Source organism: Pyxicephalus adspersus, chromosome 4 (assembly GCF_032062135.1).
Source record: "Pyxicephalus adspersus chromosome 4, UCB_Pads_2.0, whole genome shotgun sequence".
NCBI classification, from domain to species: Eukaryota; Metazoa; Chordata; class Amphibia; order Anura; family Pyxicephalidae; genus Pyxicephalus; species Pyxicephalus adspersus.
The window spans coordinates 43,109,820-43,137,774 of NC_092861.1; the positions used below are offsets into that span (position 1 = coordinate 43,109,820).

General features: G+C 37.1%; 1 protein-coding gene across 1 annotated transcript in view; it reads right to left on the reverse strand.

Moving 5' to 3' along the window:
* Positions 1 to 14,697: 14,697 nt before the first annotated feature.
* The window catches only part of DHX36 (DEAH-box helicase 36), a 30,875-nt gene continuing 17,617 nt past the window's right edge, over positions 14,698 to 27,955 (reverse strand). The window contains exons 14-25 of the mRNA XM_072407995.1: positions 26,785 to 26,849; positions 23,613 to 23,756; positions 23,346 to 23,463; positions 23,161 to 23,259; positions 22,698 to 22,871; positions 21,930 to 22,016; positions 20,995 to 21,078; positions 20,787 to 20,886; positions 20,616 to 20,706; positions 18,977 to 19,097; positions 16,912 to 17,064; positions 14,698 to 15,498 (exon numbers count right to left, since the gene is read on the reverse strand). Of these exons, the coding sequence (XP_072264096.1) occupies positions 15,274 to 15,498; positions 16,912 to 17,064; positions 18,977 to 19,097; positions 20,616 to 20,706; positions 20,787 to 20,886; positions 20,995 to 21,078; positions 21,930 to 22,016; positions 22,698 to 22,871; positions 23,161 to 23,259; positions 23,346 to 23,463; positions 23,613 to 23,756; positions 26,785 to 26,849 (1,461 nt within the window). The 3' untranslated portion in view covers positions 14,698 to 15,273. The remainder of the gene's footprint in view (positions 15,499 to 16,911; positions 17,065 to 18,976; positions 19,098 to 20,615; positions 20,707 to 20,786; positions 20,887 to 20,994; positions 21,079 to 21,929; positions 22,017 to 22,697; positions 22,872 to 23,160; positions 23,260 to 23,345; positions 23,464 to 23,612; positions 23,757 to 26,784; positions 26,850 to 27,955) is intronic.

Consider the following 27,955-nt stretch of genomic DNA (forward strand, 5'->3'; position numbering starts at 1 on the left):
ATGGACAACAAGCGCTGTACACGCATAAGATTCTCGTCCGATATCGGCCCTGAGCCGATTATCAGATGTGAACAGTTGCACGTGTATACCTAGCCTTAAAGTAAACCTGTTACAAACCTGGGCATTTCAAACTGATCATATGATGTAAAACTGCTTAAGCAGTAGTTATGGTGAGTAAACATAGGCAAATGAATTGCAATGCAAATCTTTTCTTCAAGTTTGTCCCCCACCTGCTCTTATTTGGGGAAAAGTTCTTCTCTTCTTACAGGAAAAGTGAATTTATACTAACCTCTCTATAACTCTGGATATTTGGATGGTTTTAAGTGCTAAGCATTATCTACTCCCTATTAATTTTTACTCAAGTTTTTGTGACAGGGTTGTTTGGATAGGTCTGGGGTAAAGCATGGATGTACTCAAGCAGTGATTAGGAATAAATTAGCAAATTTTGCAAAGTTTGGGGAAAATGTTTTCACCTGAAAAAATATTTTTTCCAACATTTCACAACCAATTGAGTGTTACCAGATGTGACAGGAACATAACACATTCTACATTTGGTACCCCAGAAGGCGTGTGGAATCCTAAAATCCACATAGAACCTACAGGACAGAATTGCTTATGTTTCTTGAAGTTTAGGTAAACTTAGCTTTAGCACTGGAGATGAAATTGGCAGAAATACATTTGATTCCTTAGTATACAAGAAAGCATATGAGAGTCTGCACTCTCACTGAGGTGAATACTTTCAGAGGAGTACAGTCAGCAGATGCACCCAGAGTTGCAAGAGAAAATGGCAGCACACTCACTGTTCAGGACAAATATCATCTGTGCCATGTTCTTGGTGAATTTAATGGACTAAAGTCACCAATAGGGTCTGAAAAACAAAGATGTATGGACCTGGCTTCCAGGACCAATAGTGGCCCAGCTAACACTGAAAAACGATCAGTTGGTTGGAGCAGAGGGTAGAAGAAAATAACTGCAGTCACTGCATAACACGGAGAGACAGGACCACTAGGGGGCGTATGGAGGTGGTGTGAGCCCTGAGAGTCTAAGCAGTAACCAGGTTTTCTCCAGAGCCTCTGATGGTGAGGATGTTACGCTGCAGGTTACGGCCAGGTTGCAGTCCTTGGGCACACCAAGGTGGGCAAAACACAGTACCAAATCACAAAGCAGAAAGATAGTCGAGGAAGACCGGAGTCGAGGCAGGCAGCAAGCAAGAGAGGTCAAGTCACACGCCAGGGGTCATTTGTCAGGGATCCAGGGGACAGACACTAGTGACACAGGGGCCAGTGCAGGCACAGGGAACACAGGAGACACTGGAAGCACCAGGGGGGCACATGTGACTCAGGGATATCCACAGACAGACAGGAACAGCACAGGGAAGTTGGCTGGGAACCAACAGACTGGACAGCTAGGGGTAACGCAGGAACTGGACAGAGGAAACACTGAATTAAGCACCAGGTGAACAGGAACTAGCTCAACAGAACTAGAGGCTTAGCACAAAGGAGACATGTTGCACGAACAAAGAGTGCAGTGTGTGAGCTAGCTAAATAGCCAGGGATGGTTAAGAGGCTATTTTCTGATTGGCCAGAAGATTGGACGGAATTGATAAAGCTTAGAAGCAGGGGCACACCCCGAGTCAGAACTGCCTGCATGCGGAGGAGAGAGGCATCTGCGCTTTAGCCAGGAAGAGGTAAGTGTGACAACTGCAACATACTTTTTCAGGTCTTCTAAGCTATCCTGTAGAGATTGTCCTTAGGACTGCTTCCCCTTACCAACAATGGTGAACAACAATGTGTGAACAAGGCAAGGAGAGGTATACTTCACCACTGTGAATCTCTAAATGTTCATAAAGATCACACAAGAATTGCCAATTTGGTAGCTAAAAGCAATGAGGAGAATGTAGATAAGAGCATAACTCCTATCCAAGACAATGAAAGCATTTTACAGCCTGAGGTAAAAGATATCAACCATGGGAACTCAGCTATTGCTGAAGGGGGAAGAAAATATATAAACAGTAAAAATGTCCAACACCCTCAAAATGGCCGGAAGCAGGTTTGAACAAACATAGCAATGTTTGATCCGTTGGCCAATCTCCCATACTGGTTAGTATGCAGGTTAACACAAGCTGCATTGCCATTTTCCTCTCCTATATGGCACAGTTGTATGGCACTGTTTATTGAGATTTTAGTACTGTAAACACTCTACCATTGTCTGCTGTGTATGATTAGATTGTCAGGATCTTTGTGTTCTCTTTCAGGTTGTGTTTTTATAATGTAAGAGTGATGTATACATGCATTCCTCTGGAGGTAATTTCTTTGCAAACATAATGTAATGATAATAATGAGGCTTGGTGATGTATTAGTAGGACCAAAGTGTAAATACTTTTCATACACTTAAGTGAAGCTTACATTTATCACAGCTCTTGTGTGAATCATGCAATATATTACCCCCGTATGCCTTTGGACCAAGAGATAGAACAACACATATGTTAATGCTAGCTTAATCGGCCATGTATATATTGTTTAATACTTCATCTCAAGTAGGAAGCTGTATTAGTACAATGTGTATGAATTTAGGACATTAATAATATCAATTTCAACAGAAGAATGGAAATTCATAGTGGGTATTAGACTTGCTGACATTGAAATTAAATGAGAGATCTAGTGAGCATGAATGAAATACGTAATTCAATGTAACTTGTTGGTAAACCGTGTTAATGAACAGGCTACAATGATATAGTTACTAAATTATCATTGTGAAATTCTCCTAAGTGGTATTGATGAATTGCCAGCATCCATGTGGAGCAATGTATGAATGTTGGATGAATGGGTTCCTGACTCAGGGTTCTCTTTCTTGGGCTACTTTATGTTTGCAAAGAAATTACCTCCAGAGGAATGCTGTCCTATGCGAGAAAGTTGCAGAGAATGGAGTATAAATACAGATATCATTTTTTTTATGTCACTTCTTGAAATGTTTGTGTGCCATTTGGGCACAAGACCAGGGAATGTTGGAAGTGACTAAAATTGATATGATATGCCTTGTATATAAGGATAATTCTGCCCCCTTGAAGGCAAACTATCAACTTCATTATCTGTGAAGACAGATGCAGTCCCTAAAACAACATTCCAAGGATTGCTGAGCAGAGACAATAATTGATCTTCCATGAGTGGATGCCTGAGGATCACTAACACCTTGGCCAGTTTACCCACCTGGTGGCATTTCCTTCCCAAACCAGTTCACTATTGCTTCATTCTTCCCGGAGGGGGAAGGGACCTGTAATAGCAATCTACATACATTGTGACCTCTTGAGCAAGTTCTCACAAAGAATGGATCAACAATTTGATTTGCTCTGCACTTTCAGATAGGAATGGTTCAAGGAGAGAAAACCTTGTGTGTATGGTTGTGTGAGTAGGAATGACCATGTGCTAGGGATAGAGCTAGACCCCTTCCATCTCCCATCCCTTTTCTATATACCCTTTACCCTCTTCTCTTCTTGTAAATAATATATACATATTATCCTAATATTTAAATAAACCTTCCCCCTTTATAAGATCTTTTGGTCCTTCTTTGAATATAAGGCACCCCAAACAGAGCACATTCTACACTTGCAAACACTGACTATACTAAGGTTACCCCTACCTTCTTTATGATTTTAAAGATGAACTTTTGATTAAATATGCTTCAGTTGCAGCATTTTGCAATTAAAACTTTAAAGCAATATAAAGTAGAAATACTTTCATCTTCACATGCAAATTTCATTAAAATAAATTGTCTGCTTTGTTCAGCATTTGAGATTATATCAGATTTATGGGTAATTTGAAAGGGAATCGGAAATCCAATTAAAATGTATGTTAACTCTACATCTGTGTTTTGTATGTTTTGTGAAAAAAATGAAGACTGGCTGATGAATTCTTTAGTCAATCAAAGGGTGTCCAACGAATCCGTGAGTACACACAGAAATACATAGAAATAATATTTCCAAACTGATGATGAACTCTGTGAACATTTTCATGTCTACATGAGTGGTAGGGATAGAGCAGCACTGTACATTAAATAGAGGTTCTACCTCAGCTGATTTTCTCCATGAATATATGTGACATTTTCTAAATATTTAAAAACCTTATTTTAACAAAATTACCATCCAATACATTTGTCTGCAGCTGTGGGCAAACTGTAATCATTATAACGTACAATATTAAAGACACACACAAGGATGTTGACCAGGAACTCCCAGGGCCAAAAATACTTGAAAGCTAAATATTGTTAAACAATCTCCCTAATGTCAGGAAATTTGTCACACTTTTGTAAGTTTGTACACTGGTTATCTGCTCACAACCAGGACTTTATTTGATCTTTCTCTGCATAATTTCACCTTGGAAAACAGCCAGGGCATGCAAACTCACTCCAGTAATCATCCTGTGTTATGTCGAATTGTCCCACAAATGTGTTTGAACTGGCTAACAGCATGGGTACAGCAGCAGCATGAATTAATCCCCACAGTTTAAAGCTCCTTTACAAAGTTTCACCTCCTTCCAGAGTCTGCATTCTTTTAAAACATTTTATTGACCGTGTTCTGAACAGCAAAATGAAACCCCCATTCTGGGAGATTCTTTGCAGGGGATGGCTTTGCAAATACTCTAAATAGCCTGCTCTAAAATATGTGTGAGGGTTACCAAAGCTGGAGTGGACAAATTATAAATTTTGGAATTATTTGGAAAGTTTGGAAATTTTGCAGCAGATGCATACTATTTTGTTTTCGTTTAAGCTAATAATTTGGAGCTTGTCTGTGTCATCTGTAGAGCGTCATAGTTAAATATAACCAACTAATAGATGACCCTGGATACATGTTGGTTAGAACTCTATTCAGTAATATCAGTGTAAATAATCTCTGCAGCTGTTGTGGGACAAATGCACCAAATTGGCTACTTTAATGAATTTATTATGAAGAATTATAGGAGGCTTAAGCTACGTACACACGTCAGATTTTTATCGCCCGATAATCGGCATCGGCCAATTATCGGGCGAAAATCTGCCGTGTGTACAGTCGGTGTCGTCCATCGTCCGGACGACCGACCTGCCGGATCCACGGACGATGGACGACAGCCGATCGTAATGAAAGTGAAGGGGAGAGCGCGCAGCAGGGTGCCGCTCCGTCACTCTCCCCCGTGCTGTATGTACAGCACCGTTCATGCATCGTGCACTCCCTTGTCGTTGGAAAGGATCGTGAAAGATCCTTTCCAACGACAAAAATTGGCAGTGTGTACGCAGCTTTAGTGTACTTCATCTATTCATCTGTTTTACATCAGTCTCTTCCAAACTTTTCCTGGCTTTCTGGAGGTCTCTGCTGCCAACACAGGGGGAAGAGCACAGAACACAGTATCCTCCTGCTCTCCACGAGCAATCCTTCCCTAATGTATTATATGACACCATAGAATGAAATAGATAGTTGAGAGTAGGACCCACTACCTCCTTGCTTTCTTTTCCTCAAGCACTCCTCCACCCATGTATTGAAGGGGGGAGAGAATACCCATTATTGCCATGCTTTCTTTTCCTCTAGCACTCTTCCATTTCATGCAACCATATCGGGGAAGGAAAAGCAGGACACTTCACCCACCAGCATGATTTTCCTTTAGGACACCTCCTCCAACTATTTTATGGCCCAATGGAAAAACATTGAGAACAAAACCCTACACCTCCTTGCTGATTTTTCCTCCAGCACTTTTTGCCACCATAGGGAGGAGAGAGCGACACCTTCATTCTTGCTTTTTCTGCAGCGCTTCACCTTCCACCCATTGTACAACTCCATATGAGGGAGGAGAGAACAGAACCTGACACCTACCTGGGCTTTTTTTCATCTAGCATGTTTTCTTTATTCTATGTCCCCACAAAAGGGAGGAGAGAACACAACTTGGCACTTCCATGTGTTCTGCTCCAGCACTCCTCCTTTATCTATTCCATAGCAGAGATAATAGAATCTACTTTCCTTACATCTATTTATCTTTTTGTGGCAACTTACTCCTAACTTCTCAGTCCTTATTGTCACCCCAATTATTGATGGACCTAAAATTATCTGTAAGCACCCAGTAACTCCATGTAAAATGACAGCAGTCAGACAGATTTTAATACACAACATTACAAACACATTTTTTTAGTGGAGTAGGGCCGGGTTTATGTATTTGTCAAGTTTTAGTTGTTTTATCTTCACTTAATGTCCTAGTGGCAGTATTAAACAATAAAAACTTAGGGTTACAACAGAAAGTGTCCAGAAAACCCACAAAAGCATTTTTACTTATTTTAATTGAATAATGTACATATTAAACGTGTTTATGATGTCCCTTAACCCTTTGTAATCATTGCTACTGAGATTTTCTGAATAAAAGGTTAATAAAACTATGGTAAAGTGTGCCATAGTTTTAACAAGGGTTAAGGGACATCATAAACACATGAAACCAAGTTAACCTAAGATTGATCTTTCCTCTCAAAACTCTTATGATCACTCAGGTCAAACAATCAACAAAAATACATTTGATTCATCCAGAGCTAGTCAGCTGCTAGTCATATTTTATTACATTTGCCAGATGTTTAAGCTAAAAGATAAAGACAGACAAAAATGAAGAAAACACAATGGCTTTTTATGCTGCTGAAATTCACATATTTTGCACTTTAGCAAATTGTAGTTGAGGTAGCACCATTTTCATCATAAATTAGTTTTTTTTCAAAGTAGGGTTAATATATCTATTACAGCTATGGGACAATTTGTCCAAACTTAATCAAGTCCATGTCATTAGGGGTCTTTTTTATAAAGCAGTTATTCTGACATTCACTGAACATTACCTGGTGGAGAATCCTCCAGGTCAATGTGTTTTAATGGCAGTAACCTATTATCTAGTAGTGAATGGTTCCATGTCAGATTCACTGCTTTATAAATAGACCTTTTAGTTCTTTAGCAAAGTATAAGAAACGTTAAGGTATGGTGGGAGTAGATTCAAATACCCGGCACTATCACATACCTACAGTGGATCAGCAAAGCAGAGTTGCTTGAAGATATGGGCTACCTGAAACGTAAGTATACAGCATTTTCTTTTAGATTTTGTTTATTTTGTAGTGACAGGGCCACTTTATGGTTTGCTTTCACCTATCCACATGTACTTCTACATGTTTAAAGTGTCATGAGAAATAAAGTAGACCTTCTTTAAGTTCTAAGGCTTTACTTATCAGGACATAATAAAAAATATTCTGGTTCTTAAAAGGTTAGAATTATTTAAATATGTATTGGTCTTTGGCCCGGCGCAGAGAGAGTGCCAGGCGACACAAACTTCTCCTCTCCTCTTCCGCGTTCTTCTTCCTACGTCACCCAATCTCATACTGGGCAGCCGTGAGATTGGGTAACGTAGGCTGGGAAAAAACGTTTTTCCTTATTGATGAAAGAGCTCCTTCTGCGCATGTCCGCACATCTAAGGCATGCGCAGAAGGAGCAGCCGCAAAGCCTTCCTGGATGGGTCACGTAGGTATCTCGGGAGGCTCTGCTCTCCCATTCATTAAGGGGGTGCTGCTGCATTTAAAAGAACACTAAAAATAAAAATTTTACTTTAAATAAAAGGGTTTTCAATGCTTTAAAAAAATGAAGAGAAAATAGATAAGCCATATGTAAAAAAAAAAAAAAACTACACCCAATGATTCAACCACCTTTAGCAGCAGCAACAACCGCCCTCATATTGCCTCCAGGATCAGGGGAGCAGAGCTGTCAGCATAGTAAAGCTCCGCTGATTGCTCTGCTCCCTGAGGAAAGGGAAACCCTGATGACAGCAAAGGCATCATCAGGATTTCCCTTTTCTCAGCAACTCAGGGAGCAGAGCTTTGCAAAACAAGTCCAAATCATCATCCCTCCACCACTGTGGTTGACATTTAGTGTGGCACTACCATGAACTTGATAAGGCCTGTGGAGTCTAAAATGATGGTAAAGTTCATCTTATATTGTATTTACCTAATAGTAAGACCTGCTGAAGATCAGATTGGGAGTCTGCAGTATGTGCTGGTAAAATTCCCAAATGGCACAGTGCCAAGCATGGACTTATACATGGCCTATTCTGTTATTGAATCGTCTGTATAAAAATGTCCTAATAATGTGATGTGTAGGTAAAAACACTCAAGACATTGTTGTTTTATGTAAAATATGCAGGTAAATTTTAGTAATTACAAGAACCAATGAGATTATTGTTTAACAACAACTGAATTTCATGTTTTTTAATTTTGTGTAGAATAGGTAGAATCATACACTTGCTTCCTGTATCTCTAAGGAACACAGGCGGGGAGAACATTTTGGGAGGGGTGCAGTTTGTTGGTCACTGCCTGGTTTCGTTTAGAATAGAATAGTTTATATTACAAAGAATGTAGTTAGAGAAATGACACTACTGGCATTGGCCAACATATATAGATGGCTGTGTCTGCTAGGTAGATTTCACAGCCAGTGTTTCTGGTAATGAAAAATCCCATTACATAAACCATCAACTATAAAAATCTATATGTATCATACAATCCATTTCTGCCTATTGGGGTTGGAAGAAAATAGTTGTACTGCTGCAACGAATGCAACACGAGATAAATGTTGACTATATATATTCTATGTACTGCTTTTTTTTTAGCAACAAAATTAAATAAAGGTGAAACTAGGACATATTGCTTATGTGCACAAGTGCTCTATACCAGACACTTTTGAACTTTCCATATTACTACTTGTTCATCACTAGTCCTCTGTCATGTCAGAGAAGCCTAAACACAAATATGAAATTGAGGGTTTACAATGATATGTGGAACTACTGTCTGTGTAATCCAAGCGAGCCAATCTCGTCATTCTCAACACAATTTGCAAAGTACTCTCAATTATCCTAATTTTTAACTAGGATACTAAACTGTGTGCTTTGAAGAAGATCATTTTAATTAAATATTTCATCATGTTTTTCTTGTAATGGAGTGGCAGCTGCTGACATCAATACCTCTGAAATCCCATTATATCAGATAAGGATACAGCATCTGTTCCAGCTTCCCTCCACCTGCATGCAGTGTTCCCTGCTACTGCTTGATGTGTCAGAAATTAGCATAGCAGCCCTGTAATAAAATATAGTGTTTGATTCAGAACCCAAAGAAGTCTCTTACCAGGAAAATTGATATTTTAATACCAGCAAGCTTCAAAACTTTCAGATAATTGTTAAGGTCTTTTGCTTTTTAACAGACTTTAGAACATTATCTTGCAAAACAAGAAAGGGGATAATGGCTTTATTTTTGCAGCTGGCCTAGCCATTACTGTTCATGTTAGAAACATTATTGCTTTGCCCTGCATTGACAGAGAGAAACAGATTTAAAAATTAATATTGGATTGAAAGTTCCAGGGTAAACTCTTGAGAGAAATGACCAGTGTTTTTGTATAATGTATTTTTTTTTATGTATTTGCTTTATTTTCATGACGCAAGAGGATTCACTGATTGATAGAGCTGCACAGAGGGAGGACAATGTATGCTATTGGGTTGATTTTCTCCTTACTAATGTTTAGACAAAAAAAAAAGCTATGGCATGGGTATAACATCTACATACAGTATGTTACATAGAATATTTTCAATACTTCTTACATTACATACTTCTCTGCTTGTTTGTTACTGCCTGAGGATTCCATGCTGGGGCTTGCATGAGAGTTACATCACCTGGTCTGGCAAATCAAGAAGACCAAAGAGCAGGAAACCAGGAAGAGAAGAAGATGACTGGGTCCAAAACGGGATGAGGTGAGTGTAATTAAAAATTTGCTAGACAGGTATGTTTATTTTATTGCCTGTCCTCCTGCAAAAGAAAGGACCTGCCTGGTTATAGTTTTTTAATTTTTACATTTAGTTCTGCTTCAAGAGACTTTGGTTTAGAAATTGTGGGCCATTGTGAAAGTGGAACTTAAAGCAGAACTATACTGAAAACAAATAAAATTACTCTTACCTTTGCCAGGAAGTCAAAAAAAAAAAAAAAAAAGTCAGGATTTTTAAAGGTAAGTGTAATTTTATTTGTTTTCAGAGTATTTCTGCTTTAAGTTCGATCTCGACTGCGTATGTATCTCGGGAGACTCTGCGCTCTCCTTCAGGTGATCAAGACTGAAAGGAGAGGTGCTGCAATAAAAAATAGTTACTTAATTCCTTTACATATAGGGGTTGTCTAACGTTTTTTGTAACGTGAAAATGTTGAGGTTAGGTACGCTTTAAGGCAGACCCTATAACCACAATTTTTACTTTATGCAGTAGTAAAGGTAAGTGATATTTTTTATTTTAATGAGTTTCACTTTAACTCCTATAGTGAAGAATTGCCATATTATTGGGAACATCTGGAAATGTTAATTGTATCTAAGCAGTACCTTAGAAAATTGTATCTTTAGTGTGCAATTCTTTTTTTAAAATAGATATACAGACCCTAGTATATGAGGGTGTCTAGACTCTCCTGTGCCTGCAGCCCCCTACTTGTATATCTAACAAGTGTAATTAGGAGCTGCTAATCTCAGAAGATATATAATGAAATTTGTCAGTGTTGTGCAGCTCACTGTGCTCCATACCAGATGCTCTATTTGAAGGAAGCAAAGACCCCCTCTCCTAAAAAGGCTTCATCCACAAAGTGTATATTAAGCCTAATAAGCAAAAATTGGGAAATATAAAATGCAGGTGGACCACAGGCAATACTGGCTTCTGTAGATAAATTCTTCTCTAATGTCCCTGGTGCCAAAAGAGAACTTATTAAGGGAAGCTAACAATATAGGGTTCTATTCATATTGAAGACACAAGTGCCTTTATGGGAGCTACACATAGGTATGCACGTGGGTTAAAGCATACAGGCCTGTGGCAATTAATGTTTTAACATGTGATGCTTTAAAGTTTTATTTAAAAAAACAAGACTTTATTAGAATTTAGAATTGCATTCTTTGTTTATTAAGACGATCCAGGAGACAAAAAGCACCAGTAAAAACAAATTGGGAAATTGTAAGTAAATATAAGGGGTGACTGACCTTAAAGTAGTTGCTGTGCAGAAGCTGTAGGTATGTATTTATTTCTCTTTTTCCTTTTTATATATGTGGACTTCAATTCATTCAGTATATTTTGTTGCTTCATTCTGACTCAGAAAAAGGAACACTTCATGCTATCTTAGGACTTCAACATTCATCAGCTGGAATCAAACCCATGCAGTCTCCTCCAACTGTTAGCACATAGGCCAATAAGTACTGTAAATAAATAATTGGATTCATTGCAATGTTTGTTCTTGAAGCTTGAAGCAACAGTTACATTCTATTCACTAAAGCAAATAAAGAAATGTAAAAGCAATGAAAAGACAGATAACTTTTCTATTTTATACATTTTATATCCCAGGCAAGTGGATCAATTTATATACAGCTTCATTTAGAATGCATGTTTTTTGGGGCTTCCAAGTGATTCATTGCACACTTGTTTGCATAGCTGTGCATCTTGATTTAAAATGTTTGGAAAGGTTTACTATCTCACTTAAACTGATATTAGAAGGGGTAATTTGTGAGCTAAGGAGGAAAGAGAACAGATTTTAGACCAAGAGGCTGTACGAAGAATCAGAATAACAGGTAATAATGTAATCAGACAATAGGAAGCCAGAGTGGAACCTGGGGACTGTAGAAGTGACCTTAGACTTTGGCAAAAGGACACCCAAGAAAGGGTATCTGAATAAAAACAAGTTGGCTTTACCCACAAATGCAACAGCCTGCATTGCTTCTGGAGGGATATGCTGGACATGCATGTAAAGGGTTTGTCTGTGCTCATAGGTGGACAGAAAGCAGAATAAGCCCATGATCTGATCATGTTAGAGGTAGTTAATGCAGAGGTACACTTTAAAGTAGAACTAAACACTTTTTTCAAAGAATATTGAAATCAGGTCAGTACCTTCTGCAAAAATAACCTTACCCGCTGATCAAATTTTTTTTATATACACTCACCTGTCCTCATTCTTGGCCATCTTCTTTCTTCTCCTCTTACTAATACCAAACTTCAGCCATCTTGATTGGCTGGGATGATGTAACACCCACACAAGAGATCATTAGGTTCCAGCAGCCACAGAGGAAGCCAGGATGTGCCAGGTATTCAGACAACAGTGATCAGACAGGCAAGCATGTTTTATTGCAGAGGAGACTATTTTTTCTGTTTGAACATATCTCAACTAAAAGCTCAACTAACTACACAATATTTGGGGACATATTAATAAACGTGCTCAGTCATTGCTACTGACTTCAATGCATTACATGTATGCCAGCCTATGTAAATGTATTGGCTAGCACTTATGTCAACACTAAATGTAATTTAAATCAGGAGTTTTCAGCTATCACTCCACAAATAGAATACAATAGGATTTAGGTAATTGGATTAAATCAATAATCAGATTACAGTGCTGCAGAAAACTATGAGTATGAAATGATTGTTACTAAACCCAGAGCTAGTCAGATATACAGTGCAAGGGGCCAAATGTAAAGGGGGGGTTGAAATGTTTGTAAGCCCCAAAACAATTTATTACTTCAGTTGACCAGGCAGCTGTATTAGTTTTCTTTTAAAGGTCTTTTCTCTCCACTTTATCCTAGGTAATCTATTTCTATTATCTATTTCTATGAACCTATATCTTTGTGGCTGCACACATTTCTCCATTGTATTGTTATGTATGAAGGGAACCATGGTGGTCTTAGCAGCTAGACCTCACTAGTTGGCTAGAGCTTTTAACACAGCTAGAGCCTTTTTGTTTTGTACACATGGTTAAATACACATATTAGGCCAGATGATTACTTAAAATCCTCCCCTTATTATTATATATTTTTGGAAGTCAAAGCCCCTATAGAATAAAATGGTGTTGGTTGAATTGTTTTATATGTCACATTATATTTGCACTAAGACTTATCAGCCTTAAATTTTAGTGCACACATGCACACTATATTCCTGATTTTTTATAATATGGATGATAAAGCAACTACAAAGAAACTACATTTCTCAAACATTAGTGTTTGTATGCATTAATTTTCGTATGTATGTGCATTTATGTAGGAGTAGGAGACATTTTTTAGGGAGAATTTTTTTTTTTAATTAAATTTTTTTCTCTTTTAACTCATTTTTGTCATGACAAGGGGTGTAACAGTACCCCATGTAATAATACTCTGCAGGTGAGAAGTTTCTGATCTGTACTTTAACTATTTGTGCACAGATTGTGCTCTCCCATGTCCCTGGAAGTATTGAGCTGAGCTCTACAAGTGTTATTCTCTTCAGAAGCGATCACAGCGAAGTCAGTTTGCTACATTCCCATCTGAAACTCACCCTACTGAACAAACCTGTGTGTGCAGTTAGAGCTGGAAGTCATTTACTTGCTACTTTTGAGCCTCGTGTCCTTGGTAGCGAAGGTTAGAGGTAAAAAAAAAAAAAAAAATCAAATGTAGAGCAGAGCTTAGAAAAAAGGCTTCCATCTGCTTATCACTTGGATCCATAAAGAGATGTGCATTTAATGCTAAAGTAATCACCTACAGGAAGGTATGGCGAGGTCCACAGAGGAAATTGACTATTTCCAAGCATAATCTTCAGATCATCTTCCTACTATTCAAAATAAATATTACGACAGGTGCTCATTGCAGGACAGGCCACATCTTACCTGCATGATTGTGCTAGGAATATATTAAAAAATAAAACTTGAGCGTGCATGGTCAGCTTTGGTTACCAGGGATACCCAGCAATCCTGGCTCCCCTTCATCCATCCCATCAAGATGGCCAAAAATTGTCACCAGGCATAAGAAGAAAGAAAGATGGAGGTATCCTAAGAGGGAGCATGGATAGGTAAGTGCCACAGGTCCAGATACTCTTTAAGAACTGTAAATGAAAACCTCTGATTACATCAACAATTTTATGCCTTCAGATTTTATAGGACTTGTTGATAATTAGGCTGTCTTGGGATAAAACTGCATAGTCAGGACCCCATGACCATAAGCCCATCCAGCTTGGCTAGCTGGTACACTGCAAAGCATCCCATACCATATATGTCTCACTGCCATCATGAGAAAAGTAAATCAAATAATCAAAGCAATGAAGGTCTTTTTATGGTGAAAACAAGTTTTATGTTGCAACCTGACACTGGTTTAGGTACAACTGTAATTATTGTGTTTGTGAGTTTATCTGCACAGGTGTGTGATTTATGAGGCTCAAACTAAGGTGTTTCCACATTTTATTTTAGGCATTTCTGACAGTGCGACAGTGGAATCAGTTTTAGTAATCATGGGTGTACGAATGGCTTCGGGACAGGGTGTACCTAAAATTGAACCCAGGGCAGTTAATAAGCCATAAACCTTGTGTCCTCCCTCACTGAGGAAGGATTTGATTTAATGCAGTACCCTGCAGTAAGTTTTACTCAGAATTAAATCCTTCCATCAGTTGGAGGTGGTGGGCCCAGAGTTAGTTTTTACCTTATGTTCCACGAAGCTATGGTTCTGCAGAATAGTCTCATGCAATGTAAACAGCCTGTGGCATGTTTAGAACAAAATAAAAAAAATTATTTATGATATTTGAACAACTTTCTATGGAGGTTAACTTTTTGTTAAAATACAACTTCCTCTGCAGTTATAAACCTTTAGTAGTGGACTTGTGTAACACATCTTGGGAAGGCAATGAGAGATTAGCAGAGAACCTAGCAAGAAGATTAGAAAAACGGAAATGTTTATTATTTATAGCAAACATACAATGTATTAGCAGGACAGGCTTGAAATTTAGGAAGGAATGAAGGAGTTTCCCCTTTTAACATGCCTCCTTTTCTCTGTCCTTTATAAATACACAGCCCGTGCCTCCCTGTACTTAGAACACAGAAAATGAGGCGCAATACATTTTATCTGAACATAAATAGTACACTGACTGTAATTTCAACTCCATGAATATGTGAAAACTCTAAACATTCAGAACAATTTTTGATAAGGCTTATAACAACTGTATAAACATTAAACAAAACATTTTCAGCATAAAGGAATCCATAAACCTGTATGTCCCCATTCTATTCTGAACAATATAATTCTGCAGGTGCTTGAATTAGTGTCACACATACTGTTGAGCACAGTAATGCAATTTCATAGCCACATATAAAAGTCACTGAAAACCATTAACAGATAATCAATAGGCCATCACTATAATGTACAAGTTACATTTCTCACAGTTCTGCATCAGTGCAATAGCTTGAGGGTCCCTCTAGTGGCAGATAAAGTCTTTGCTGTTCAATAGCAAAAATTTATTGGTTGGTTGTTTGATAAAACTGAAAATTAGCTGCACAATGCCGGGTTTTCTTCTGTACTTGAGGGGCAAAATTCTTGGACTCACCATTCTCCTGTGTAGTTATTAGATCAATAATAGCGGAGAGAACAGCACAGTCTCTTGATTCTGTTTCATTCCAGTCTACAGGCTTAGGATTTTCTATCTTATCTTGCAAAAGGGAATCAAGCTCCGTCTTTAAATCCTACAATAAAAAAGAAACACTGAACACCACATTCACAGTAAAGTTCTGGAAGGAGTTATTATAAATTATAATTATATATAAATGTCTTCTGCAAGTATCTCTTGAGCCTTTTGTACCTTCAAATACATCGAGTCTTGCAGTGCACTCCATAAAGAGAATAATTACAACGCATGGTTTATACTACACTTACAGATGGTAAGCTACCTATTTAATGTAGAAAAAGTGCACACTTCCAACTCACACTCAAGTTTTACAATAAACCTAGAATATTATTACACAACACTAATAAACACCTTCCTAATAAACAGCCTGCATAAACACCATCCCAGAAATAGTATGTTAAAATAGGAAAAGAATTTCAAGAAGTATCCATAATATTATTGAATCAGAAATTCGATTGTTCAGGAAATGTTAGGTGCTCAGACTTTTAAAACACAAACGGACACTCCTTTTGCCACTTACGTCATCAACATGGTACTGCTGTAAAAAGAACAATGTAAAGATATCACAGGAAACTAAACGTATTACTTTATATAAGATTAATTGTTTTGTTTACAGAAAAAGTTTGAAGTTAAAGCAATATTTGTTTTAATTGGCTAAGAAACTTTAAGGCTACGTACACACGTTAGATGATTTTCATCCAATATCGCTTCAGTGCTAGTATCAGATGTGTGTACAGTGCTCATCCGACTTCTTTCATGGATCTGCTTCCCCGAACAACTAAGGATTGCAATACAAGTGAAGGAGAGAAAGCTCTCCCCTCTCCATAGAGCAGAACAGTGCTGTATGTGCAGTGCTGGTTCATGAATCTTTCGTTGGAAAGGATCATGAAAGATGCCAAAAACCTACTACCGGTATGAGTACATAGCCTAACTCCAGGTTTAACTAAAAACATCTGGATTGAAGGAGTTAAATATTTTTTTTTTGTTCTTATACCTTATCCCTTGCTCTTGCAAGTTCCAACCAGTAACCCACAGCCTCTATCATAAGCGACCACAGCGGTTACAGGCATGGATTTCCTGCCCCACAATGCAAAACAAATAACCCCACAATGTAGGCAGAAAGAACAGAGTGACCCCACCCCTCACTGCCTATGGTGGTTAAATAGCAGTGAAGATGTGTGGCAGAGGAAGTGAGAGGCAACTTAAAGAAAGTATTACCTCTACATATGTATTCTCCTTCCCCCTTTCTTTTTACATAAAGAAAAAAGTTAGCAATTATTTTGTTTTCTAAAAACCTGTTTTTTTTATGTCCATGATTTACTTTTTCACTTAAACAAGAGGTCACATATTTATTTGGACAAGACCTAATAAAAAACCTCAATAGATTTGAACAGGTAAGTTTTGAAATGTGAATATTAAAAAAGTGCACATTAAAAAAAAAAATTAGAATTTTTTATTGCAGTAGCATTACCTTGACCAGGTTTGCAATCCGAGCGGGCGACTGAAAAACAATCCATTCATCCACAGCAATGGTGTCCTGGTCCTTGTCCTTCTGGATGGAAATATCTCCTCCAAAGAAAAGTAGTGAATATGGAGACACCTCTGTACAGTCATACAGGTAAATCTGCAAATATTGACATAACACAATTAGCAGTTATAATTGAGGATGTGACATTTATCAAACCACAGAGAATGGGATTGTTGCAACTGTTTAAAACAGTAACAACATTACTTGCAATTCGGTTTTGGTCATCGATAATTATTATTAATGAAACTGAGTTTTTATTGAAAATTTTTTTACAAATACAACAAAAGGAACGAAACAAAGATAATTATTATTTATGATATAGAAAAAGGTTATTTTGGCTGTGTTTTAGTTCAATAAAAACATCTCCACTTTGTATACATTTTAAAAGACAAAAAAAATTCTCCCAGTTTAATTAACACGTATTAAAACCAATGTGACTATAGAAGAAAAAAAAAAAAAGCCAAAATTATTTCTGGAACTGAGATTAGGGAGTTAGCTACGAAAGAAACCCCACATTTCTTCTGCTCCATCCTTTATGAGCAACAAGGATGTGTAAAGGGAAGGAAGGAGGAGGAGAAAAAGTCCTTTAGTACTTTAAAAATATTTGTATGTATTATTATCACAATACAACACATTTTCACCTCCAATTAACTACCACTTTTTGGGGACTCTCACTGATCCTGATCTTGGGTAAATGGTATTACATGTAAATCAAATGACCAAACATATCTAAATAACTAATAGGGTTGTACTAATGCACAAAAAATGTTTAATAAATGTATGATCTAAAATCATCAGAGCCTTCCCTGAAATGCAGGATCTCTAAGTAGTACTTACATGTATATTCCCTCAACACACACACACACTTTTTATATAATGGATTTTAAAGAAGAAATTGAAAGTTCTTCTTAGCAAGCTGCATCCAAGCTTTTCGAATAGTAGATTACAGGAGTGTTCTCAGGTAACTTTTATCAATAATGCGAGAGCTTGTATCAATGATGAGGATTAAAAAATACAGTGACAGTTTTGAGGACTGTGTACACGTCAGATAATTATTGTCCGAGAACGGATGGTCGCATTTGTCTCAGGCAAGAATGTGACATGCATACGTTGGCCATTAAACATCATTCATGGATACCTTACGGTGGAACCATGAATGAGTGTATGGAACAACTGCTATGCAAGATAAGTTGTAGAGTTTGCTCCCCACTCCATGGAACAGAATGTGTGTACAAGTGCTCATTCATTATTCGGTCACTGGAAATGATCATGAAAGATTGTTTCCATCAATGAAAATCTAATATTTGTATGCAGCCAAATAAGATCTCCATTCCTTTGATATAGTACCATTTAACGTGGATAGTGCTATATCTATGCATTCATTAGGAGTATGACTTACATGATGACTCTGCCACAATTAGTTTAGGAGTATAATATACATGAGATGATGGAGTACCTGGTCCTTAAATCATTATTATGGAGTGGAGCTTTATATATATATATATATATATATATATATATATATATAAATAAATAGACAAATGGATTACAAATAACTAGCGATCATTTGCTGGTTAATTATAGCTGCATTATACCCAAGAATAAGTTATTGCTATATTAGATAGGATTCAGGTTTCACAAGAAACTAGACTTCTTTGATGAAATGATTATACATCAAATTTTACATACATACATAAATGCTTTCAAATGGATATAAATTTAAATACCAAGTATTTTTGATGATAAATGTGTATAATTCCTAACTAAAAATAATGTACATTTTTACACACAAGGGAGGATTCTGCAGCCTGGGAAGACAGGGAGGTGAGGCAGACTACATCTAAGTATGTGTGAGAATGCTTGGTTTAGGATTACAGAATTGATATTCCAGATCCTTATGTGGTAAGTATATTATTAGAACTGGACAACTGAACACAATCCTAAGTTTGTTAAGGAGTTTCCTCCTACATTTTTTGAAGATTTATCATAAGAATTAAGAAATGCTTACACTACTGGTTTTCATCTTCAGATGGTAGACAAGCCAGGAATAGTGAAACTCTGCCTCTTCCACATTGACAGACTTGGGATGAATGCAGACCTTACCATCTGGTTTGGTATAAACTTTTACCCTAATGGAAACATAATACATTAAATAGGAGTTCAAAATTACCTTATGATATTGCACAACTGCAATTCTATATAAATTTAAAGCCCTGATCAACACATTTGAAACTGCATTCTAAAATAGAAAAAATGCCCCACATGGAGTTCCCGATTTGCTATTTCATTCACTACCTCTGAAATCACGTAAGACTTTACACATATTAAGCTTTATGTGCATTTAGGGTTGGAAATTAAGACACCGCACATAACATAACTAGCACCCACAAGTGTGGATTTTACCTTTAATGTACACCTGCCAAAAAAAATGTACAGAAAAAGTCTTTTCGAGCTGAAACAATTTATTTGCTTAGCAGTGTTTGCCTGAAGACTGAATTTAAGAAATGAGGACAGCCAGAAAACTAACATGATTTAAAGGAGAGATCAGAAATGGCAGCTTACTTGATCTTTTACAAACTTTGTACTGAAACTTACCAAGCGCAAATAAAACCCACAGAGAGCAGGGCAAATAAACACCAGGTCCTCCACACCATACCTTAGCACATGCAATGTTTACATACACTTTACATAGGTAAAAGAGCAATACAGATTATATTGTTAGGATGATACAAAATACAAAACAAAATAAAAAGTGGCAGGCTGACAACCATGGCTAATAAAAATGAAATCACAGATTTCAGATAGCATTGCTGAAGAATCATTGAACCTCATATGTCAAAGTGTCTTCCATAGGGACAGTCTGCTTTGGATCACAGCAATCAAATCTGACACTTGGCAACTGGAAGATTGGGATAGATTGCACATTATTATTATTTGGAATTGATTGTGTGTTATATGAGTTACAGACGGTTCTTAAGAAAGACAGTTATGTAAGTGAGGCGCAATATGTTACGATAACAGCACACTCAACATTCATCTATGGAACGCAGTATTATCACAGCCAAATACCCCAATATTACAACTTTTAACTGTAGAAGGAAACCCATGCAAATATGGGGAGACAAACCTCACGCAGATAATATGAGGATTTTACAAAAGAGATTTTTTCATGGTAAAAGTATTCTGTAGTGAAGAGGCTGCAATGGTAAAATCAATAACCAAAAATATTTTCTAAAAGCCAATGGATACATTTTGAGTGACAAAATTTGCCACAGCTGGATTGTGTTTCACTCCATTACTAATTTGTGATATGATGTAATGACAATATTATTCTGTGGGATATTTGCCACAGTATAAATTTGTTTGCCTTTTACTGGACCAAAACATCATAAAGTATGTCACAGGTTGAACTGGTTGTATGTGATTTTTCACAAAAACTATGTAACCATATCAATTTAGTTTGTATTCCAACAAGTCCATGGTACCCCATGCACTACAATCAGTACTGTCCTAAGGGGGACATCGTCACCTTGACTATTATTACTTTCTCTTTGACCGGCAATCACTAGGTCACCGTGCCTCTTTAAGGACTATTCATTAGCCTATATTCCTAAAAATGGCAAGGGCTAGAAAATTCTATTACTTACATTTGCCTTTTTTTACTGAAGCTTGGGCGGATCTTTGCCACTTTTGGGTACAGTCCAGCACAGATAATAGCCTTGATGAGCTTTTCATTATCTACAAAACAGTATACCTTATTGGAGACACTTTGTAAGATAAATGGAACAGTAGGCTGATAATTTAGAATTTTTGCATACCTGAATTAATATTAGCTTTAGAATGCTTTGGATTTCTGCTGCTGACAAAGCCTGCCCCAAGCAAGTGCTCAGCAAACTGACCTTTCATGTCACTTAGCATCTAAAAGAAAAAGACAAACATGAAGAAATATCTGTGCATTGTAGAGTTGTATTGTTGATCTGTGCAACAAAACCCATTATTATTACATGGTTACAAAAAGGAAAATACCTTAAGTGTATTTGAAGACAGAAAGTTTTCCCAGCAGTAGTCCCTCTCCGCTTTTGGACCACCTCGCTTTGATTCCTCCCAACCCTAAGATGGTAAACATACACGTCAATTAAAGCATAATTCAGGGAAATGAATGCTACTTATACTAAGCAGCTTTTTGTGTACAGAAAACGGACAATTGAAACATCAAAACAGCATTGCAAATTGTGGCAAATGTGCCAAAATAATTTTAAAACACACCATAATAATAATATTATTAGAAAAAAAAAAGACACCCTACTGTGACAAATGCGGTAACAATATTTTAAATCAAGAAACACTGACAGACTGGGATCAACCACTGATGAAACGGGTATTTATAGAATATATTTATCATCAAGTTAATAAAAAGAATTGACTTAATGAAGGTGCACATCTGTGCTCTTTGAAAAAGATCTGCATGTGCCACCTTACATCCATAGCTTAGGAATAGTGCACATATCTTACTATCTGTAAGAGAATTTTTAGGCAGATCTTTTTGGAAGGCGACTATAGCATTCTTCCACATCAGTTACAATTGTATTTAGTTTCTCCAAATACCTGTTTAGGAGGTGAAATGTCCAGGAATGACTTTCTCATTGCTATCCCTACCATGGTTCTTGAAAATTTGTGAATCCTTTAAAAAGGTTGTTGTCTTGCCGCATGTTTTGTTTGAAAATCAGATGTGGTTTTATGTCACATTCATTTAAAAAATATAGAACAATTTTATGTTAAAGGGTTCGCAAACTTTCAAGCACCATAGCATAAAATGTTAAAATGCTTTAGGTTTTTTTTATCTGGGATATATTTATTTTCCTAGCGGTTGAACTTAATAGACTTGATGTCTTTCTTCAACCTTACTATTTACTATGTAAAATAACTACCTGGCAAATAAAAAAAGGAGCATCACTGCTTACCAAAACAGCATTTAGGACAGTCAAGTGGTCACTCTTGGTATTTTTGGACAATTCTTTCCTTTTTGCATCTGCCAGTTTTTCCTTGCCCTTTAAATGAAAAAAAGAAAACAATTACTTAAATGTAAAATCTGATGCTTGACACACACGCATATGTTATACCTTATGAGGTTTCAAGTGGAACTAAACTTTTTGGTGGGTGGTGAGCTTCTTCGATAATCAGCAGTTTTCGGTATGCATAGCAAACATGCCTCCTATGGCACATACCTACCTTGTGTTGTTGCCCTCCAGATAACAGGTCTGGGACCTGGATATTAAAAACTATGTCTGGTTGTTGCATCCCTCATGACATTAATAACTTTTCAATAAGCTAGAAGTGGATGAAGTAGTACAAAGAATGGAAAAACAGTGGTCATGACTTATAGGACAAATATCCTTACATGAAGCATACCACTCATAACCTAAAAATATGGCTGCGAGATTGTGGATTGTTCTTGATGTCAGATGCTGGCCACTACAGAGAAACTTCATGTAAAAAAATAAAAACTATTTTGAAAAACATTATCCAATAGCCTAAGCAAAACTGTATAAATCTTACATGAACATAACCATTTAGTAGGTTCTTATCCTAAACAGAACTGGGTCTATATATGACCCAATGATATTCTCCTTTCAAAGGGTAGAGTGCCGCTGTGAGGCATCCCCATTTCAAAATAAGGCCCCAAACGTTTTTCCCCTTTGCCTTAACGACTTACCATCTTAACAACTTACCAAAGGAATAACAAATGGGTCTTTAAAGCTGAGACTCGCTGCAATTGTTAAGACCGGATTCAAACAACCAAACAATGCCCCAAAAAGAATCATCTTTCCAATATGTGGTTCAACTGGTAACCGTGCCAAGTGAACCCCCAGGGGAGTCAGTTCCTCACGTTTATCAAGAGCATTCTGGAAAGGAATAGAACAGATTGGCATTTCTAACTGTGGTTAAGACCTGAGAATCCATGTACATAAACTATAGAATTTAGTTATTTAAACACATACATTTTTTGATACCACAAATATGAAATTAGTATTACCAAATTTCAATTAAAGCATTTTATGATTATGCTTGCTTATGGTTACAAAAAATGAAAACATCTTATATTGCAATTTAAGGCCTTTCAGAGATATGTGAGCACACGTGATCACAAGAAAAGACTGTAGGACCCAGTTACACTTCCACACATATACCTACCAGTTCCATTAGGTGGTTTATAGCCAGACACACTGCTTTCTGTGATGGTGGATCCATCAGCTTTCCAAGGAAGAAGCCAATGCCTCCAAGCTTTAAAATCTGCACATAAAACAAAATACAAGATGACCAATAGCACTAACTAAAATACAAATGGTGGCCAAGGAAACTGCAGTCCTGGTTCATACCTTTATATGAAGGCAAAGTTCCTCCAGAGGCGTCCTTACAACTTCTGGTAGCTGGTAATCATCTAGTAGACTTTCCCTCAGGCTGTTGTATAGATGATAGCAAAAACCTGGCTTTACTCTGTCAGGAAATGAAACAAAATTTATTAAAGTAAATGTAATTAGTTTTTTTTTTTGGTTCCTCTTTATGTCATATTTTAGCATTGTACAAAATTACCATTAAACAAGGTCCAGATCAGATCTTTGACAACAAATCCCACAATTGCTTACCTGCCAGCACGTCCTTTTCTCTGCTTGGCATTAGCATGGCTAACCCATTCTGCTGTCATAGTGCTGATATTATTCTGAGTATCAAAGTTTGTTTCCTTTATCTTGCCACCATCAATCACGTGCACAACATCATCTATTGTGATACTAAGATAAAACACAAGCAATATAAAATGTGTTACTACATTCAAGCCCTACAAATATGTTTTAAATGTTTATGTTGGGTTGAATATGTTGAATCACAGTAGATTAAATCACTGCTGAATACTGAACCCTAACAATAAACTTCTGTTATTTGCTCCCTCCGACATGTAAATATAACATTTATTAATCTTTTCAAAAAAGTGCAAAAATGTAATCCTCCCAAAAATTTGAAGAACTGAAAACCTATTGTGCCATCTGCCTCTGCTACACTATCAGTTGGCATTGTTCCCAGCTGTGTCCATATACCTAAAACATCCATCCAAAAGGTAAAAGGAAGAGGAGAGGATATATTCTGTAGTCCTGTCAGTGTAGAGTACAGTAGACATTGTCCCCCTTGGACAGAAAAGTAGGTTGCTGGCAGGATCACATAAATCTCCATATCAAAAGAGCAGTAAGCTGCAATATATTCAATGTTTGTCTTTGGTTTTAGATAAGCTTTGAAATGTCCAGGTTGCATTTTCTGTTATGCTTTTAATATATAACAAGTTTTGCCCTCTAAAGTTTACCCAGGTTAATGCAGTCTATTTACCTATACATAACAAAGGGGCAAAGTAATTAACACTTTCCAACTATACAGTGCTGTGCAGAAAAGGTTACGTAAATATGAAAAAGAAAAAAATTGTTTTATCAATTTACAACCTACAAACTGCATAAACATAAAATAAAAGCCCAAATCAAGTCTTTATTTGGGGTGTCTTCCTTGTTATTAGGAAAGCATCAATTCATCCAGAGAAGGAACTTGATGGGTAGGTTGTTCCAAATAACCGTTTGATTCAGGCTCTCAAAATTGCTTATTTTACAGTTTAGGAATGTGGGAGTCATACTATTTCTTCCAGGATCTTTTTTCTTTTTTGCTGAAGATTGTTCTATATGGCTTTAGCTGTATGTCTGGGGGTCATTGGTCTGATAATGAGTGAATTTGAAACTGATCAGATGCCATCCCGATGGTACCACATGATGGATAAGTATTTGCCTGTATTTTTTTTAGCATTAAGAACACGATCTGAGCACATGTTCTCCATACAAACATGCAACTCCCACATCTACAAGGAACCTCCACCACAGTTTGCTGTTGCCAGAAGAACCCCTATACCACTCAAATCCTTATACAAAATGCTTTCAGTTACAGACAGATATATATGGTATGTTTTTTTTTGTAGAACACTTTTGATTTATTAAAGCTCTCCAAGGTTGGAGAGGATACACTTTCATCAATAAAGATAGGTGATCCAGCAAACCTGGAATGGATTTGTTCAATGTCATTTGCTAGCAAATATTTTGAATACTGCACCAGATCCAGTCCAGGTCTACTGGATCACCCTGATGAAAGTGTATGCTCACCAGCTTTTGAGAGCTTCAATTAAATCAGGCCCATTGCCTGTTTCTTTGTGCTTCTGCAAAAAAAAAAAGCTGCACACCTACTCTGGTTTTGCAGTTGTATAGGATTTTTTTTACATTAAATGGACATAAGTGATCTCATATTGTTAGTAGAGAATGGCTTTTCTTTAGTCTACACAGGCGATTTAGATTGTTTGGAATAACAGTGTAATCATGAACTAGACCAATGTGTTTGAAAAAACCTGTGTGCAATTTTAAGGCCACATTGTTTTCACCAATCGGTGCAAATTGATAACTTAAAACAATTCAATAATTAAAAAGCATTCCTATTTTGCAACATTTTTTCATAGATGACTTTTCCACAGTAGTATGAAGCATTTATTTCAAAGCTTAGCTTATAATGCTAGTGTTTTATCTTTTATGCCGTAGAAGCCATTTTAGAACTGCCTGGCCTCTAGGGGTCATTTTTACCTCCACCTCCAGTATTAATTTGGCAGACAACATCTACCTGGCATTACACTTTTACTTCCAAATGGAAAAGGAAAGGTAGTTACAAGACAGTAGCAGAAAAGAAAGGTATGTAAATACAATTTCAAAGCCCTAAAATATAGCTGTTCTTTAAATTTAAACACAAAGTGTATAACAGACAGTCACAGACACACAGGTGTCTCATGGAGGACAGCAGGTGGGGGAGACATCTGTCTGTCATAAAACAGCACACATCACCAAGAAATGTCACAATTTTTTTTCTAAAAGGACCAACATATTGATGTACCATATGAGCAGTAACATTTTCTTTGCTTTAAAAAAGGTAATAGTTGTCTATGACCACAAAAATGTTTTTAACAAGCTGTAATTGATAGTCAAGTAATAATCACCGCCTCTGACATCCAAATGTGCTTTTTATTTTACCGCTTCATGGCTATACTAAGCTTCCCTTTAATATTAGGCCCAGTGGTAGAGAATTTGCTTTAGGTCAGGTGAAGCCAAATTAAATATAAAAGCCAAAAGTAACAATTTATTTGTTCTCTGGCCAAGAATTATTATTATAAATGTACACAGGCAATCCAGCGTAAAAAATCCAGAAGCAACCATTTCCTGCTGGACCTCGGTTTCTCAGGGAAATGTTTTGCTGTTGTAAACAAGGGAGGTAAAGCCAGTGGGGGACCGATGGTCCATTTTGTAAAGCTCAGTGGGAAAACTGCAGGTGAGTGAAAAGCTGGGGATAATGGGTTGATGGCAGGGGGAACACTCGTGTTAGTGAAGTGCAGAAGTTTCCTATACTACAAGTCTGCCCTCTCTGTGTGGGATGATTGATCTTGTATGCACTCTTATTAGAGATTTTTAAAGAGGCTTCAAACATGGAGAATCTGCAGAAGGAGCAGTCTGCAGTCTCCTAGGATATGTGACGTAAATATCCCAGGGGGCTGCGGGTTTCCTTTTCCGCTTTTACTGTTGCATAGGAGAGAAGATAAGAGGAGGGGACAGTATTAAAAAAAGTAAAAGCACATTTTTAATTATGTAAAAAGGGTAGCCACCATTTTACATGATGTTGTAAATGTGATAATTATCTTGAAAAATACTATGTTTACACAACACATTCTGTAAAGATTTTCTGCAAACACAGGCTTACCTTGTCTCTGCAATATTCGTGGCAATAACAATTTTTCGTACCCCAGGAGGTGGTGTTTTGAAAACCTGGAGGAGACAAAATGCTCTTTATCCTACTAAGTCCAGTTTTGAGCAACAAAAAATGACGTTAGGCTGTGTCTAGGCAGACAGTTTTAAAAACGCATACAAAACGTTCCCACCATGTTTACATGCGTTTTTACAAGCGTTTTAAAGCTTGACTCTAAAAAGGCAACAACTTATATGAACGCCTATGACGCGTTTTAGCGCGAATTGTGGTAATTTTATTAAATAAGGGTTTGTACACAAGACAGTTAAAGTGGATCTAAAGCCCCAAAAAAAACAAAAAACAAAAAAACAAAAAAACAAAAAAAAAAAAAACAGGGAGATATACTATTTGACAAGATATATGCAATGGCCAATAGATACTTTCCTAGCTCCTGGTGGGTTTTCGTTTGGGCTATAAACTACACAGTGCAGTCATCGCCACATACAGAACCAGCCACGGGAGATATTGTAACTCCTGTGCATGTTCATGATCCTGGAGCTGTCACTATTGTGCATTAGTGATTTAAAAGAGAACGTCCCTTATTCTGACAAGTTTCCCCGACTGGCTTTTTCAGGGGATGTGCAGAGACTGTTTACATAATGTGTCACCATGGTAGTTCTTCCTTGGGAAGATGGTACTCATATAAGGATTACTAGCGGTCCAAATGCACACTCTGCAGTTTATCTTAGCCATTTCCTTGCCATCTATCATGTTTGAACTAGAAGTGATTTGGAACGCTAGTAACCCTTAAATGAGTACCATCTTCCCAAGGAAGAACCACCACGGTGACACAATATGTAAACGGTCTCTGTGCATCCCCTGAAGAAGCCAGTCGGTGAAACGCGTCAGGAGCGGTCTCTTTTAAATCACCCAGGAAAATCTTTTTCTAACTTTTAGATAATAATGGGAAAAACCAATTAGAACCACATTTTATGATTGAACTTCACTATTGTCCAAAAAGTCACATTTTCTATTATATGTTCTAAGTACAATATATATTTTGATTTGCCGCAAAAAACTCTGCTTTCCTGCTCCTTTGTTTAATTTACTTCTGCTTTAACTAACTGGTGTAATGGACCTTTTAATTTATAGCGCACTATTATTTTAAATAGGAAATCCAAGAACC